We start from the raw sequence: 17,500 nt of genomic DNA, 5'->3' as shown, positions 1-17,500 counted from the left end.
GCTTGTTCTCCTCCCAGCCGCTCCTCCAGCGGTGCGGCGCCTCCTTCGGGTCCTTGCCTCCCGCGTCGTGGCTGCGGGGGGAATGGGAGTCTCTGGATTCGGAGTGCCGGTCCTCCGCGGGCCTCTTGGACCTCCTGCTCTCCGATTGGTTCTTCTTGGTGCCGACCCGGTCCTCCCGGCTCGTCTTCCCGTGCTGCGGCTCGTCGGGGCGGAGCCTCCTGGGTTTCCCGGGTTTGTGCGACGGGGAGGCGGAGCTGCTGCGAGCTCGGCTCTTGGGGGAGCGGCGGTCCTTCCTCTTGGGGGAGGAGGCGGGGGAGCGGGAGCGGGAGCGGGTGCGTTTGCGGGCGTGCGTGCGGGCGTTGCCGCCGCTCTTGAACTCCAGCTTGTCGGCGTCGTCGCGGTCGTGTTTGGAGCCGTTCAGCAGCTTCCCCTTGCTGAACCGTGGCTCCGCCCCCGGCGTCTCCTCGCGCTCCTTCTTCTCGCCGCACCTCTTCTTCTCCTTCAGCTCGTCGTCTTTGGCGTCGCCCGTCTTGTCCTGCGTGCGTTTCTTCAGCCGGGGGTCTTTTTTGGTTCCGTCCGCTGACCTTTGACCCTCCTCCACCGGCTTGTTTTTACTCGGGACACTTTTAGCCATCGGAGACGGAGACTTGGACTTCGGCTTCTCCTCGGACGCCTCCTTCCTGGAGGGGCGGGGCTTGTCGGACCGGATAGATTTCTCCGGTGGTCTTTTCTCAGGCGTGGGGGCGTGACTTCCTGTGGGGGAGGGGCTCTCCTTCTTGGCGGCGGGCTGTTCTTTGGATGACGGGGTGGATGGAGGGCCGGCGCGGTTCAGACGGGGGTCTCTGGGGGACGGCTTGGTGTCGGTCTGAGTCTGAGGGGGGATCCAAGGCCGGACCACCGGAGCGGGCGGGACGATGGCCTTCGGCACCGAGCCGAGTGCTGTCGGCGTGGGCACGGCAGTCGGTGTCGGCGGCAACACAAACCCACCGGCCTGCAGAGACAGGAAGTAGGAAACAGCTGTTGATGCTGCCGGGACAGATGTGTGATCATGTGTCTGTCACATGACCTCGTTAAAGATGTTTTATATTAAGTTTACAGAAGCTGTTGAATATTTGTAGTTGAACTCAGTTGAACTGTGAACCTGCTAATGATCAACACGTTTGTGTTCTCGGTGTTTCAGGGTGACAACAACAACAACAACAAGGATCAAATGTGCTGAGCTCGGCGGTCCTACCAGCTGAGCTTTGGTCTGCTCCAGTTCCAGCTCGATCTTCTTCTGCTGCAGCTCCAGCAGCTGCTTCTGTTTGGCCAGCAGCTGCTGTCGGATCAGCTGCTCCTGCGTCAGGCTGGACGGGCTGACGGTGGTGGGCGGCGCCGGGGCCGGGGCCGGCGCCGGGGCCGGGGCCGGCGGGGGGGCAGGCTGAGGAGGCGGCGTCGGCTGCGGGGAGGGCGGCTCCTCAGACTGGAGACCACAGAAGTTCAAAGTTTCTGTATTTGAGTGAACTGGTTTCTTGGTATTCTGTCGCAGTAAAATTTACTTTTTGGGACTTTTACAAATAAACAAACAAACAAAAATAGCATTTCCCCCTTTTCCCGACCTCAAAGATTTTTCATTGTTATATTTTGAAAACCCAGTCATCTCATTTTGACCCACTTCTATTTAAAGTACCAATATATGTTGTTTCATTTCACTTTGTTGAATCGTCTATTGATATTTATACATGCAGCTGTAAAAATAGGAAAAAAAGAAAAAAGTTGGAAAGATGTGAATTTGAGTGTTTAAGTTGTTTAAGTTCAAGGTCCACTTCTCGAACCAGAACTACACCAGCGTGACTGTGAAGGTGTGGTGTCTACGGTGAAAGCCGATTGGCCGTCGGGTTCAGGTGTGGTGTCTACGGTGAAAGCCGATTGGCCGTCGGGTTCAGGTGTGGTGTCTACGGTGAAAGCCGATTGGCCGTCGGGTTCAGGTGTGGTGTCGGCAGCTCATACACACCTGCTTCAGGAACTTGGGGTTGACGTGGATGCTGGCGTTGACGGTGGGCGGCAGCGGCTTGATGGGCCACGCCGGGTCCACCGAGTTGACCCGCACGTCCAGCGCGTACAGCTTCTTCAGCGGGAACACTTCGTCCCACGTGGAGCGCAGCTTGAACAGACTCTTCCTGGTGTTCTCGTCCACCTACAAACAGAGGACATGACTTGGTCCACGGCTACACACCACAAGCTGAGCACACTGCAGCAACATCACAGCAGAAAGCCAACGAAAGCTCATCTTAACTTAACATTAGGAAAATAAAACCCTCCATCCACACGTTAATCTACAGAACTACGTTACAACTACACAGTGAAGCAAGCAGCAACAAACAGGAGGGAACAGAAGACTTTAAGATAATTCAAACAGCAGCAAAGAGAACTGTACCTTTTCAAAGACACATATAAATGAAGTGATTAGGTTTTTAGCAAACACTGCAAGGTACTCTCCTCCAACATTCTTCACTATGGAATCCACTAAGTACAAAACGGGAAGCTTCTCGATGGATGGCGCCTGGAGCAATAGAGAACTCAACAAGTTTAGAAAACAACAGGGGTTAAAGCAACATTTCAGAACAAGAATCACAAGCTGACAGGAAGTAACAGGGGACAGGCCCCGCCCCCTCCACACCCGCCAAGTGGAAAATATCAGTTGAAAATGGTGAAAAACAAAATAAGACACAAAAATAAAAAAAAAGTTCAGTCCACAGTCCGCGTGTTCGTTCTTCAGTCGGGATCCAAAATAAAAACTCCTTCGTCCCATCCACCGGAAACAAGAAAACAAAAGCAGTCGTCTTCAGTCAGTCCGTTCAGTGACGAGGATCCTTCAGTACAAACAGGAAGTCCAGTCCCCGACCGGCTCGTTACCTCCAAAGAGGGTTCTTCTTCGAACCACTCTTTGTACGTTACCGTGACGACACGTCAGCCAGTCTCCCTCCACGCCCGGCGAGCCTCGTTTTCATGCCCGTTAAAAAAAAGTTTGTTTTTTTTACCCTCAAAATCCTGGTCGATGGTTCAAAAACTGAGACCGGTTTAAAAACAGGTGAGACGGTTTGGAGGCGTTTAGTTTAATTTACACTCTGAAGTGAGGCGGCGCTCACACAGCCGCTCAGGAAATACAACCAGAGTCAGACCAATAAATTACACTGGGAAATAAAAAATGACAAAAAGCACAGTTCACATTTTTTATTATAAACATGTTAACCATTCAATAACAGTTCAGTAAATCAAGATTCACTACTGATTTAATGCAGAGAAACTTCTTTTTTTTTTATCTGATCCAATCAGGTGTCATGTGACCAAAGCTTTGTGAGGTCAGAGAGCAAACAGAGAAGACCCTGCTGACGGAGATGCATCTCTATCAACATCATATCGGACCACCTGAGAGGTTGGAGCGGTCCGGCCCTCATCGCACGCCTGCAGGAACATTCAGTCCCTCCAGGAGGGTGTTTGAGATTTTGCACCGATGTAATTTGTGGAGTTTTAAGTGTGTTTTGCAGTAAGATTGAAGGAGTTAGAAAAACATTCCAAGTCTACCTGATCAAGAGAAACGTGGTGTGATAATAATCCTGCAGAAATATTTGCCATGTAATGTGTTTTTCTTCCTGTTTTGGGGCTCAAAGTGATCAAATGAGTGTATAAGTGACTGTAATATAGAACAAAGGCTCCATCTGCCTTCAAAGTAAGAGCTTTACATGCTTTTAAATCACATTCATTCAACACTAAAACAAAGTTCAGTCTCTTCCAGCTGGAAGTGGAGAAAACGTATTTAACATGTTCTTCGTTCCCATCATAAAACCACATTTCCCACAAACCCCGTCACTTCCTGTTTCCTCTGGTGCTGGAGTTCATTTTGCTGACGAGAGGAAAAGGAAGTCGAGCCTTACTGATTGGAAATGAACACTGATTTTTCTTAAGGTCAGTTTTTGTTAGGAAAGAGCTTCTGTTGAAGAAAAAGCTGCTGTAGATGTTGTGCAGACTGAATGTTGTGTTTCACGTATTGTGATGATTTCCTGGAGGGACTGAATAGAGACGACGGCCAAAACACAGACATTAAAATCCACCGTAAATGAAGCGTTACCGTTAAAACTTCTCCCGCTGATTATACAACTCACTCTGTGCATTACATTTCTATCTATAATCAATAACAGCAGAGCAGGTTTCCGTGACAACCGTCTGTTTGTGGTGATCAATCAACAGGGTATTAACTCAAACTATTCAGACCCTTCACAGCTGAAAACACAAATTTACACACAAACAACTAAAGACTCGTTCTTCTGTTGTTGAGGCGAGAAATCGACTTTGCTCAAAGTGTCTCGTTTATTCAATAATTTAAATATGAAAATACTCCTTTTGTTTTTAAAGATCAAAGTCCTTATCGATGGCTAATCTTGGTTTTGTTGGCTAATTATCAACAACCTCAAATTAGATTTGAACTAAATCAAATCTACAGATATTTTTGATCGACAGACCAAAATACTTCGATATGTCAATATTTTTAACAGGCTTTCCAAAATGTATTTACATCGTGAGCTTTTTGATCAATAACGTTCAGTAATGCAAATATACGTTTTGTACGATCAGAGAATTTTATTATTTTACTGCAACACTCCTTTAAAAAAATAATAAAAAAAATAACAGTAATTATGTCACATCGCGATATCTAGTCTCATCTCACGATCCGATTAATCGATTCGCGTGTTTACGTCATGATCGATCTCATGTTCGCTTCCTGTATTAATTCGAGTTTGAAAATAATCGTTAAAGTCAGTCGGTTCTGTTTTACGGTGGATTTTAACTTCCGAACCGAGTCGAAGTTAACTCACTGCGGCGAGTTCCGTCAAACTGTGGTGAGCCTAAACGGCCGTGTTTCTCTGAAGGTCGAGATGTTCCACTTTGATCCAGATTCGGAGGTGAAAGTTAGAAGAACCGCGCCGAGGCGACATGTCGTGTTAGCACGCCGCCATGTTTAGCCGCCAGCTAACAGCCGACCGGACCTTCTACAAACATAAACACGAAGCAAATTAAAAGTATTCTATGTTCATAAAAACCTTGCTGATTTGTGCTTCAATAATTGCGACGATATCCTTGGCGAAGTTGAGGTTTTCCTCGGCCAGAATGGTCAGCATGTTGATGTGCGGCTTGCTGTTGAACGTCAGGTCTTCCAGCGACGACTGGTACTCCCGGCAGGCGTCCTCCATCTTTGAGCTGGGCGAGCCGGGGAAACCTACACGAGCCTGAGCAGCACCACCACCTCCACTGATTAGCAGGCAGTCCATGAACTCATGTGGCGAACTGTTCGGCCCTGACTCGGAGAAAAACCCGCCGGCCTTGTGGCTCGTTTCGGCCAAACGCTTGTTCTCCGGCCGTTTTCGACGGTAAGAAAATGGCGACTGTAATAGAAGGCCTCATACGTCACGTGAAAGTTTTTATATTTGCCGTGACGTCACGTGGGCCCCATTGGCTTGTGTCAGGCCGTCTTGACCGGGTACTTCGTGTTGATTGGTTCGGTGGTTTTACAGCCACACGAATGAGCCAATCAGATCGAAGTGGTGTCAGTTTATGATTACATAACGGGCGGCAGCCTGAAAAATGATTACCCAACACAACAACATGAGGCCGCAGCATGGCGTCTCACCCCCAGCTTTAAACATTAATATTAGATTATTATCAAACACACCTGATGGAATATACACAGAATACTATGTGATGATGGAATATATTAAAATATATCAAAATATAAAACATGTAAACACATGATGGGCCCTTTTAACGTGTGATCAATACATTTAAATACTGTACTAAAATACTTTTATGAGGAACTTGTGTGATCCGGATCAACAGGACCTGATGTTCATCACTTCGCTGTCAGGACGAAGAGTTCTGATGAGAAATGGGTCTATTTATTATTTAATGACACCCGACCTAAAAGCGGCAGATTATTTTATTTATTAATACATTTGTTTATAAAATGTTTAAAAAAAACTAGTGAAATTTGCCCATTGTAATTAGTGATTGATCAGCTGTTATTGGTTTATCACCGATATATTAATATCAAAGTACATGTTTGATATGAAACCTTTTGTTTTGCAGAACACAATAAATAAATTAGAATTTGTTCTGTTATTTAATCTTAGTTTTTTATGTCCTGATGTCAATAACGTTTTATCGTTCAGCTGTAAAACTTCCTCAGACTCAAAAAATCTGAGACAAACTGAATGTTTACATTTTACCTGAAAAATAATCTGCAAAAAAAAAAAAAAATACTGCTTCATACATGTTCTCCTCCATCAGGACCCTCTGACCTTTGAAAACCTTTTTTATTTAATTCTCACAAACACAACGCAGCTCCAGTAAACCACGAGTCAGCACTTTAATAAGGATCTGATCTGTTTGTGTCCACAGACTCTGCAGGAGGTCGATAACAACAGGTGATTAAAAAAAATGTACGAAAACGTCACAGAAACATCAGAAGTCGCTTCTCCGCCTGCGTCTCTCATCTCAGAGTTCCACCAGCTGAAGAGGAGGATGAAGGTGAAGCTTCATCTTCGTTCCTCTCCTCTTCATCGCCCACAGCCGAGCAACATGTAAAAACACACATTTTGTGAATGGAGTTTTGAATTGGATCTGATTGATGGTCCCGGGGTGGAGGGTTCGATTCCCAGAGGAGTGAACGTGACAGAGCAGAGGTCTCCCATGATGCTCTGTGAGGATGAGGGGGCGGAGCTTCACAGATATGTGATGTACAGACAGGAGCAGGGATGGATGAGGAGATGCCAGATGCCTGATGGACCCCCCGCCCCCCTCTCTCCCCCCGGCAAGTCTTTTTATTTTAGATTTAAAGTTCAGAAGAGAAACTCCAGCTGCTGTCCCTGACCCCTCCTCTTTCTTCCTCTTCCTCCTCCTCCTCTTTCCTCCTCCTCTTCCTCCTCTTAGGCGTCCGACTCGTCGCTGCTGTCGCGGCTGATCTCGATCTGCAGCGACGGCAGGTTGTCCAGCCGGCTCTTCTTCATCTTGTGCGACTTGCGCTCCTGTTTCTGTTTGATCATGGCGCCCCACATCTTCTGCAGCGTCGAGTCGTCTTCCTCCTCCACTTCCTCCACCTCCTCCTCCCCATCGCCTCGTCTCCTCTCGGTCCGAGCCGGCGGCCCCGATGACGAAGACGACGATGAGGAGAAGAGCCCCGCCGAGCGGCCGCCCGCTCTGCGATCGTGACGTCCGTCATCATCGCTGGAGCCGAGTCTGCTCCACAGTCCTGGGGGGGTGGGGGTGGGATTAATCATCACATTAAAAGGATCATTACAACTCAAAACTGATACCGTAAACAGAAGGCGGAGCTTCCTTCCTACCTGTCTTCCTGTCTTTGGGTGAGTTGGAGTAGAGGCCTCTGCTGTCCTGGCTGGCCACACCTAGTCTGCGATGCACGTCTCTGATTGGCTCTTTGGCAGGAGGTGTGTCTCTGGGGGAGACGGGGGAGGGGGAGCGCCGTCTGTCCGGAGAGTAGCGTCTTTTCCCGAGTCGCTGGCGGACATCTGCAGAAGGCGTAAGAGTCAGAGGGGGCGGGGCTTCACAGCTGCAGGCGAGACATCAGGATGAACAGCTCACCTGTCTTTCCTCCGCTGGCCACCGGGGGGGGCGGTCTGTCCCGGGACTGTCCCTGTCTCTTCTCCTCCAGCAGCTGCCGCACGTCCGTCACCTTGGTGGGAGACGGCGATTTGGTCTGTGTCTGAGACCCCGACGCCCCGATCCGGTTCCTGAAAAACAAACGTTGTTCGAACTTCCTGTTTTATTTTAATAAGAGGTGGGTGGGGACAGATAAAGGTGGGCGGGGACAGATGAGGTGGGCGGGGACTAGTAAAAGTGGGCAGGGACAGGTAAAGTTGGGAGGGGGCATGTGAGGACAGAGAAAGGTAAGTTGGGTGGGGACAGGTGGGGTGGGCGGGGACTGGTAAAGGTGGGCGGAGACATGTGAGGCGGGCGGGTCTCACCGGATGCTTTTCAGATGCGTGTCCAGTTCGTCAGCGTACATCGTCATCTTCTTGCTCTTCTTCGGTGACGGCGTGGAGATCATCTTCAGCTCCAGATCGTAGTCCATCTCGTCCGACTCCGACCAGGGTGACGGAGAGCGCTCTGCTCGGCTGCGGAGCCCCGCCCCCATTGAGCGCGAGCCGGCGCCCTTGTCCTTGTACTCCACCACACGGTCGTCAGAGTCCATGTCCTCATCGTCGCCATCCTGCTCATCCTCCTCCTCGTCCTCTTCCTCCTCCTCCTCCTTGATGGGCTCCTCGGGCAGGTTGACCAGGTCAGCTGGGAGAAGAAGAGGAAGAAGAGGTGAGGTCAGTGAGGGCTGCAGCGCCACACCTGACCAGCAGGGGGCAGAACAGCACCTGAACTGTGTAGTTACCTGAGTGGCGGTGTGTGTAGGGAGGTGTGTGTCCCATGCTGTCTCCGATCAGAGGCTTCTTGGTCTTGATGACGTCTCTCTGGATGCGGCGGTTGTGGTACCTCCTCTTCCTGAACACAGAGGACGTTATTGAACATCTTCAGATTGGTGGAGCCCCCTGCTGGTCCCGGTGGTATTACACTTCAAGACACTACAAACAGTTTCATACACACAGTGTTTCTGTAAACTTCTTGCTTCTTTCATGGACTTAACGTTGTCACGTGTCTCTCATGAGTCTTCACAGAGAACAGTAATGAACTTCATGATGACCTCTGACCCTCCGACTCCATCAATAACTCACCAGGAGTTGCTGAGGATCCCCTTCATGCCACCGTAGTTTGGGTTTCCGTACTTCATGTAGTATCTGCTGCGGCGAGCGGCACCCAGCTCCTTCCTGTCATCTGCACACACAACTTTCAGACATGAGTCACATGACCACAGCGCCCCCGCTGGACACGCCTGGAACAACACACACTTCTGGATCAATAAAATCTAATAAAAGAAAATGGATCTTTACCGTTTGTCAGTTTGTTATGACACAGTGTGGGGACATACACTTGTGTGTGTGTGTGTGTGTGTATGTGTGTGTGTGTGTGTGTGTGTGTGTGTGTGTGTGTGTGTGTGTGACCTTGTGTGGCGAAGCGCAGGAGCAGCTTGTTTCCTTTGAACGGTTTAATCGCCGGTCGCAAGTCGTTTCTCAGCAGAGAGTCGATCTCCGTCCGCGACAGGTCTTCAACCTGAGACACACACACACACACACACACACACACACACACACACACGCAGCTGTGAGCATCATTGATGAGGTATTAGAAGTGATCATTACACCTGATTGGTCTGCGTCTACCCGTCCGCCCTCCGCCTTTGTCTTTGGCTCCGTCTCTCCGTCGCTGTCTTTTCCCTCGATCTCCTCACTGCTCTTCTTCACCGTTTCCTCCTCATCCACCTGGCCCTCTTCCTCTTCGTCATCCTCATTGTCTGACCCCTGACCCCGACGATCTGCAACGTTCACGCAGATAAAATTACCCACGCTGCACTCCGGTGCCTGGCGGACTCAGAGTGACCTCTCTACAGCTCAGACTGACCTTTGCCCTGCTCGTCCGGCTCGGTGCTACTCTCCGTCTCCGTGGTAACCGCCTCCGGATCAAGCATCCGGCTGCTGTTGATGAGGGCTCGGATGGAGGTGTTGTCATCCAGCCAAACCACGTTACCTAGGAGACGATCAGGTGGCGTTCACAGACCAGACCTGATCTGACGTGTGTGTGTGTGTGTGTGTGTGTGTGTGTGTGTGTGTAGTACTCACAGGACGTGTCGTCGATCCATTCGATGTGCGCCGGAGGATATTCTTTAAAGTACCCGAAGACGTCCTGGGTGCTCATGTCATCCACGCCGGTCACGAAGATCGCCTCCATGCGCAGTCTGGGAATTGCTGAGCACCACAGAAGAAGAAGAAGACGCCAGGTGAGACAGGTTCCGGCTGCTGAACTCACCTGTAGATGGACGTCTGCTCGTACCTTTCTTCATGGTGTCTTTGTCCAGGAAGACGTTCCTCTGAGTGACCGTCTCCTCGCTGCGGAAATGAAACCGCCGCGCTCGCTTCTCCTTCCTCTCGATGGCCTCCTGATGGACACACATGGACACACACCCGCGCACACACACACACACGCACGCACGCACACACACACACACACACACACACACACACACACACACTCACACACACACACACACCCGCGCACACACACACACACGCACGCACACACACACACACACACACACACACACACACACACACACACACACACACACACAGGCCGTGTTATTCTTCAGCTTCTCCTGAATTTCATGTGCCAAAAGTTTTTATTTAATCTTCGGATCAGAGGCTGTGTGTGTGTGAGTGTGTGTGTGTGTGTGTGTGTGTGAGAGTGTGTGTGTGAGTGAGTGAGTGAGTGAGTGAGTGAGTGAGTGAGTGTGTGTGTGTGTGTGTGTGTGTGTGAGAGTGTGTGTGTGAGTGTGTGTGTGTGTGTGTGTGAGAGAGTGTGTGTGTGTGTGTGAGTGTGTGTGTGTGAGAGTGTGTGAGAGTGTGTGTGTGAGTGTGTGAGTGAGTGAGAGTGTGTGTGTGTGTGAGAGTGTGTGTGTGAGTGAGTGAGAGTGTGTGTGTGAGTGTGTGTGTGTGTGTGAGTGAGTGAGTGTGTGTGTGTGTGTGTGAGAGTGTGTGTGTGTGTGTGTGAGTGAGTGAGTGAGTGTGAGTGAGTGAGTGAGTGAGTGAGTGAGTGAGTGAGTGAGTGTGAGTGAGTGAGTGAGTGAGTGAGTGAGTGTGAGTGAGTGAGTGTGTGTGTGTGTGTGTGTGTGAGAGTGTGTGTGTGAGTGAGTGTGTGAGTGAGTGAGAGTCGTACCTTTGAGTTGACATCGATCCCTGTGATGAACGCTCCAGCCTTGTTCTCGTACCGCCTGCTTGTATCCTGTGAATCAAAGAACGACAGTTTAACGTTAAATCCTTTTTTCACCTGTTTGTGTCGATGAAAGATGAAACACCTCCAACAGCCACACAAACAGCTCATTTTAATGTGTAAATAAACAGACTTCCACCAGAAACACTTGTTTGCCTGTCAGTTAGTAGGATAGTGACTTCATGTTTCCCCTCAAATATGAGAAGGAAACCTACAATTAAACAGCTGATGGTTTGTGAGCACGTCATCAGGAACAGACGCACCACCAGTAAAAATGTAAAACATCTCCTACCATTCAGATTAGAATTAGGCCGAATTGTTCAGTATTATCGCATGTATTCAAATATTTAACAGCTCGTAATCATTTTCAACCACCGGTGTTCTTCTGCCCGTGTAAATATTAAATTTCCAGTTTACTTCGTGGAGTTTGGTGGACCGGCAGCACGTGAAGAAGCGACCAGCAACAAGTGAGTGAAATAAACATTAAAGCCGAGAAGCTCCATAAACACTCACGAGTCGAAACTAGTCCGAGTTAAAGCACGTAACCGCCGGTGGCCGTTAGTCCCGGACAGCCACGGGGCTAACGACTAACTAGTTCCGGGAGAGACAGCCAGGAGTCCAAGTTAACACACCCCCACACTTCCCGCTGATCCCCCGGCCGCAGCAAACGCCAGTCCCCGGTCTGACGAGGCCTAGTCCGGGTACTTACCGGCAGCAGCTCCTTCAGAGAGCGGTTCACGGAGATGTCCTCCGTCTCCAGCTCTCCCTCCTCCACCTCCATCGGCTCGGCTTCGCGGGCATCTCGGTCGGACTCGGAGTCCGAGTCCGAGCGGTCCGAGCCGCTGTCTGATTTCACCGACACCTGTAAGCTGCGTACGGCCGCCATGGCGCGAACTGAGCTGCGAACAACGGCCGCTGCTGCGGTTGTTTTCTTAACCCGGCAATGGTTCTCCGTCCTTCGGCTTCTTCTTCGTTGGTGTTCCGGCGGTGGAGACGTCACAGCGGAGCAGTACCGCCCCCTGGCGAACGTTATGATCGTGTTTTTGATTTAATTCTATGCTAAATATCTGTTTAAAACTTTAATTTAATTTAATCTTATTTCTGTTTTACTGAGTGAACTGTATCTACAGAAAAACAAGAATTAGCCTACATTATCAGCCATAAAACCGAAAAAGAATTTGGAAAGCAGGACTTTTACTTATACTAGATTATTCTGAAGCACTGTTAGTTTTAGTTAACGTCCTCCAGTCCTGGGTAAAGCTGCTAAAGATGCTGTTTTGGGTCAAATCAAGAAGGTTAGATTTGTTGTCACGGTAACGTTAACGAACAGCAGCTGATTGTTAAACATAAACTCAATGCAGCTGAAGCTGAGCAGAGATTTTCCCTCTGACTGAGATGATGGACAGCTGCAATCACACCTCCTCCTGACTGACTCCTCCTGCAGGGAGCAGCAGGCGGGGGGGGGGGCGACGACTGAGGAGGAGGAGGAAAAAATGTTTAACTGATGACCAAAATAAAAAGCAAGTCAACACGAATGTTATAAATTCAAAGAAAAACATAGTAAACGTTTATTTTTATTGGAGTATGGTGACTTTAAATGTTTCTCAAAATTTTCACTTTTACAGTGTATTTTTTAATAAACAGGAAGATTTACATACACACACACACACGCACACGCACACACACACACGCACGCACACGCACACACACACGCACACGCACGCACGCACGCACACACACACACACACGCACACACACACACACACACACACAGAGGAACCAGACATCAGTGAAACAGTGCAAACGTCTCATCCTGCAGGAATACGTTTTTCTTCGTGAACAGAAACTCAGCGACATCTTTTAAGTTATGCTACATCATCATCTTCCTCTTTTCCAAAATAAATTAGCACTTTTATTTTGAAAAACAGGAACCTGAACTGGAGAAGAGGATGAACGGATGTTGTGCTTTCAGTGCAGGTTGGTTTGAGTTGACGGTTGAACAGATTCAAAGTTACATGTGATCATAAAACAGGAAGACGTACACAGTTTGTGTCACTTTAGTGCAAAGTAAAGACGTTTTTGCATCAAACAGCAGCGAAGCTTCTTCTTCCTGCAGGTTTCTAACGAGTCTCGGTTTGAACCGAACGATGGTAAACAGGAGTCACGTGATTAGTGTGTCAGGTTCAGAGCCACAAAGATGTTTGTTGCAGATGTTCTTCAGGGTTTTTAAAAGTGTGAAAGAGAACCAGCAGCAGGAATCATCAATCAATAATCTATCATTATATATTTAAATCAATAAAGGAGGCTTCGACAGGCAGCGTGAAATGGATCGATTACAAAACCAGGAAGTTCATTTAAAATTTAGCTAAAGTTCAGAATTTATTTATCTGCAGTGAACTTCTATATTATTTGAACAGCGCTATTTTTGGGGGCGGGGCTGTTTGATTGACAGGCCTGTGGTGCAGTCAGATTTCTGTTATAGGTGGGCGGGGCATAGTACAGATCCACCCTTTGCTCCTCCCTAGTTCGACCAAATATGGTCATTTCTGGCTTTGAAAAGCCGCCTTGACTCTGACACGGAGCCCTCTAGTGGACGGACGGGTGAATGATGCTCTGTTGCACGTGGACGTAAAATATTTTACATTTCAACGCAAATGAAGTTTCAGGAATCAGGAAGCGGAATTTTTTTTAAAGATTTCAGCAGGTTGACTTTAAATCAGGAGTCTCCAACCTTTCTTCCTCCGAGAGCTCCTCATTTTTAACATTTATTCACATAGCTGAGCTCCACCCAAACAGCTGAAACAGCTTCTTTTATGTGAACAGTAACAAACAGACACATTTGGTATCACAGCAGCATGTGATTCGTTCTGTGTGTATTTCTTTACGTGTATAATCAGAGGTGAAACAAACCTTCAGCGACCTGCTGGCAGGTCACGAGCCACGGGTTGGACACCGCTGATTTAAAGCAACAGAAAGTGCTTCAGCTACTTTATTTTTTAAAGTAAATTGTGGATTTGATGTCCAACGTTTTCATGAAGATAAATAAATTGAATGTGATTAACGTGATGGTTTGTTGTGTGATGCTGAGTGTTAAACCGAAACCCTGAACGCATCGTGTCCTCACAGAGACAGAGAGACGTGTGGGTGACAGTCCATCTTCAGATCAATGTCCTCCCGCTGACTGGACGCTCGTATCCGTCTCAGTCTCCAACTTTTAAAAAACAAAAAACAATCAAAGCTCGACCTTTTTTTTCCAGCCTCCATGTTTGTAGCGTCACAAACAGAAAACAGGCAGACAGGAAGTGGTACGCACCTTCAACCGCCGCCGGCCTCTCCGTCTAATGTCCCTGCTGAGGACAGACAACAGTCAGTCTGATCGAGACCAGACATTTAAACATAAAAACTGCTTAAAAGAAAAGTTGGGACAGAATGTGATGATTTGTAAATCATGAAAACTGAAATATTTAATTAAAAATCAGTCCATCTGAAATCGGGGCCAGAGAAGTTTCTGAATCATCTTTATATCTGTTTTCTTAGTTTTAAGGTTCATTTGTGGATGCAGACGACAGTTTTCAGAAGTGTTCCTGAGCCCAGGCAGTGATTTCCACTACAGGATTTAATTTTCACTTAAATATGAGTTTAAATGATTTGCAAATCATCACATTCAGTTTTTAGTCACACTTTACACATCGTCACAACTTTTTGGGAAACGGGGTTGTAACATTAAATATAGAACTTTTTTCTTGTATATTGCTGCAGATAAATATATGTAGTCATTAATTTTCATGAGTTTAATAGTAATAAGTGCCTTCTTCAGTTTGAACTATCGTTAGGTTATTAAACATAAACTAGAGGAGTGTAAATTCAGCTGCTGCTTAAAGGAGTTAGAAGATACTGAGTGACGAGTTAGCATCCTGCGCTCTGATTGGCTCCCGTCAGACTGCGGGGGAGGGACTCACCTTCTCGAAGCGAAACTTGAGGTTGGTTCTGGGAGAGTTTTTATTCTTCATGTCTGAAAGAAGACGAAGGACACGACACGGTCAGAGCGACGTAGAAACACGCGAGACACTGCGTTTAACGTACGTGAACGCTGCACCGACCTGTAGGGCTGCGACACGCCAGCAGGGGGCTTGAACTTTGACCCTCCAGCATCGCAGCCTGGGCGAGCTGAAGACAGAGAGAGAGAGGACGCATCAGTTAGTTACCACCACCATCAGGTCACACTGTGAACTACAACACCGCCACCATCAGGTCACACTGTGAACTACAACACCGCCACCATCAGGTCACACTGTGAACTACAACACTGTCCTCTAATATTGGACTCTGAGAACATCATTCTTTGTCCGTCTCACCAGGTGCGTGTCGTCCACTGGGATGCTGAGGCTGCAGGTGCTGGACGTCGACCTGGAAATCTTATTGCCCTCCTTCTTCACGTGAATCCTGTGAATAAAAAAAACCTCTGATGTTTGTTGTTTTGTTTGATTTTGATTAATACTGACCTGATGATACAGGAGCGACACACACCTGTCCCGTTGTCCCGCCTCTGGAGAGCTGGGATTGGACGGCAGCTCCGACCTCACCTCCAGCGTCGGGTGGCAGCTGTCGAAGCTCCTCTGCTCACTAAGGAGACTGAGACGTGAATTAAAGAGACAGAAGAAGACGGGGTTGAAGGAACAGTCCAATGTTTAGTGACGTGAAGTCAGATAGCAGCTGTTGATCAGAACGTCACCTCCTCGAACTGTGTCTCTCCGTTTGACTGTCGACACTCAGCAGTCGAGGAAAAAGTCCCGAGCGTCTCTTCACGGGCGACTTCACGTTGTACTGACGGAAAAAAACACAATCAGCTGTTCACCAACAAAACACTTCAACTGTAAACTTACTAACAACACCAACATGATGTTGTGTTTGTTGTTGTTTACCTCCAGGTTGAAGTGTGCCAGACCCCCCCCGCTCAGACTGGTGGGCAGTCCTGCCCCGCCTCTCGACATAGTCTCCATGGAGACGCTCCGCCCTCGCATCGCCCTCTGAGGTGGACGAAGAAGGTCAAATGTAAAACAAAGAACTTCTTTCAGAGTTCAGCGGAGACACGTCTGCATCCTTCGTCCTACGAGTTGTTCTCAGACAGTCGAACCTGGTCTGATCGAAACTTTTCAGTCAGCTGAGACGTTGTAAACACAAACAGATGATGAACAATGATGCTGTCAATCATGTTATCATCATTCCCTTCAGAAAAGTTCTGCTCGTTGATAATTCCATAAATAACTCGAACTGAGAGAATACAGAATAGAATAAAATCCAACACGCACCTTGATGGACTCCAGCAGTCCTCCGTGGGCGTGTCCGTTGTCGGCCCGCCCCTCCTCCTCCAGGCACGACGTCCATCCCAGCATGCTCTGGGAGCGTCTCTGCAGCTCGTCGTGGAGGCTGTCGAGCAGAGCGGCTCGGGTTCGCTCCTGAACGTGAACACAGAGGAACAGATGAGCGTCGTTCTCAGATGAAAGGACGGAGGAGGCGGGCGTGGCGTTTACCTCCAACCGGGCGAAGCGCTCGCTCTTGTAGCAGGCGAGCTCGGCGTTGATGAGCTTCGTGAGAAGAAAGTCTCTGAACTCTGGACCCTGAACACCAAACAGCACATGTGAGATCAGTTCACAGTTTCAGCAACTCGACCGAACGTCTGTCTCACCTTCTTAAAGACGGCGGGACTCGGGAGGGGCGGGCCGAACGGAGGCACGTCTTCTCGTGCTGTGACGGACACCTGTCAATCACAACAGGTTCTACAGTCACTGATAGAAACAATCTTTATATTCAACAGACTCTTCAGGAAGTCGTGATCTGGTGATTCTGAAAGATATGTAGAAAACATCGTGAACAAAAGCTCTGCTGAAAAAAAACTTTCAAAATAAAACAGACTTTTATCTTCTAGATTATTTTCCTGTTGGAACAATCTGAGTCGTTTCTCTTTTCTCATATTTCATAGTTTGTTTGAAACAACCTGAAGCAGAGATGAAGCTCGTCTGTTTATCTGAAGACGTTCAAATTAAAGCCGTCTGTCTGCCTGTAATAACTCCGGTTCTCTGAGGTAAACTCTGCCGCTGTCTCAGTTTAATCCCAAACAGAAACCATCTTCACGTCACACAGACCAGCTTCAAACTGCACGTTTGTTTCTGAATATTTAACAAAAGTTATATTTTATCATCTTCATTTTCGGTTTTGTGCTTCCTGTTTAATTTTGAAATTCCTCATTCACTTCCTGCCCTTTGTTTGCTGGTCTGCCCCGCCCACAGCAATGTCACCTATCCCTCGCTGTCCTCCTCTCCCTGGTGTATTTAGACGGTGTCCTTTCTGTCCCTGTTTGTCAGGTTCTTTCGGTTTAGCCTGTTTACTCTTTTAGTTGATAAAAGCTTATATTTTCATGAGTACTTCCTGTCTTTGAATCACAACAAAATAAGCTGGTTGAGAAATAAAATATTTCTAAACAAGGTCAGAAAAATGTAAAACAGGAAGTGGAACCTTGTAGGAGGTGTGGTCAGAGCAGGGCTCCTCCCCCTGCACCAGGATGAATGCGTGGAGGAAGTTG

General features: G+C 48.1%; 3 protein-coding genes across 5 annotated transcripts in view; all 3 read right to left on the bottom strand.

The window, feature by feature from the left end:
- Positions 1-5,409, bottom strand: part of pcf11 (PCF11 cleavage and polyadenylation factor subunit) — a 14,747-nt gene extending 9,338 nt beyond the window's left edge. Inside the window, 5 exon segments of the mRNA XM_069145698.1 lie at positions 1-991; positions 1,235-1,462; positions 1,994-2,176; positions 2,417-2,542; positions 5,079-5,409. The exon segment at positions 1-991 is cut by the window's left edge and continues 1 nt beyond it. Coding sequence (XP_069001799.1) covers positions 1-991; positions 1,235-1,462; positions 1,994-2,176; positions 2,417-2,542; positions 5,079-5,306 — 1,756 coding nt within the window. The 5' untranslated portion in view covers positions 5,307-5,409.
- Positions 5,410-6,328: 919 nt separating this feature from the next.
- Positions 6,329-11,885, bottom strand: ncbp3 (nuclear cap binding subunit 3). Its single transcript, XM_069145697.1, has 13 exons — positions 11,630-11,885; positions 10,867-10,932; positions 9,985-10,090; positions 9,774-9,899; positions 9,556-9,681; positions 9,318-9,469; positions 9,099-9,207; positions 8,772-8,871; positions 8,432-8,541; positions 8,016-8,334; positions 7,633-7,781; positions 7,377-7,559; positions 6,329-7,282 (listed from the first exon to the last, which is right to left on the bottom strand). Exons 1-13 carry the CDS (start codon positions 11,804-11,806, stop codon positions 6,960-6,962), a joined length of 2,046 nt encoding a protein of 681 aa, XP_069001798.1. The 5' UTR covers positions 11,807-11,885; the 3' UTR covers positions 6,329-6,959.
- Positions 11,886-12,464: 579 nt separating this feature from the next.
- LOC138196030 (rap1 GTPase-activating protein 2-like) overlaps positions 12,465-17,500 on the bottom strand; it is a 28,687-nt gene continuing 23,651 nt past the window's right edge. For 2 of the 3 annotated variants that reach the window (XM_069145693.1, XM_069145695.1), the window contains 12 exons: positions 17,434-17,500; positions 16,607-16,678; positions 16,452-16,538; positions 16,230-16,376; positions 15,843-15,947; positions 15,653-15,744; positions 15,448-15,552; positions 15,276-15,363; positions 15,021-15,087; positions 14,880-14,932; positions 14,234-14,270; positions 12,465-14,131 (listed from right to left, as the gene is read on the bottom strand). The exon at positions 17,434-17,500 is cut by the window's right edge and continues 89 nt beyond it. In XM_069145693.1, coding sequence (XP_069001794.1) covers positions 14,259-14,270; positions 14,880-14,932; positions 15,021-15,087; positions 15,276-15,363; positions 15,448-15,552; positions 15,653-15,744; positions 15,843-15,947; positions 16,230-16,376; positions 16,452-16,538; positions 16,607-16,678; positions 17,434-17,500 — 895 coding nt within the window. In that variant the 3' untranslated portion in view covers positions 12,465-14,131; positions 14,234-14,258. The remainder of the gene's footprint in view (positions 14,132-14,233; positions 14,271-14,879; positions 14,933-15,020; positions 15,088-15,275; positions 15,364-15,447; positions 15,553-15,652; positions 15,745-15,842; positions 15,948-16,229; positions 16,377-16,451; positions 16,539-16,606; positions 16,679-17,433) is intronic. The other variant, XM_069145694.1, reaches the window with a different exon arrangement.

This window comes from Embiotoca jacksoni, unplaced genomic scaffold (genome assembly GCF_022577435.1).
Source record: "Embiotoca jacksoni isolate LCO1_2020_lvr unplaced genomic scaffold, fEmbJac1.0.p SCAF_13, whole genome shotgun sequence".
NCBI classification, from domain to species: domain Eukaryota; kingdom Metazoa; phylum Chordata; class Actinopteri; family Embiotocidae; genus Embiotoca; species Embiotoca jacksoni.
The sequence above is the reverse complement of the archived record's forward strand: the minus strand, read 5'-3'. Positions and strand labels throughout refer to the sequence as shown.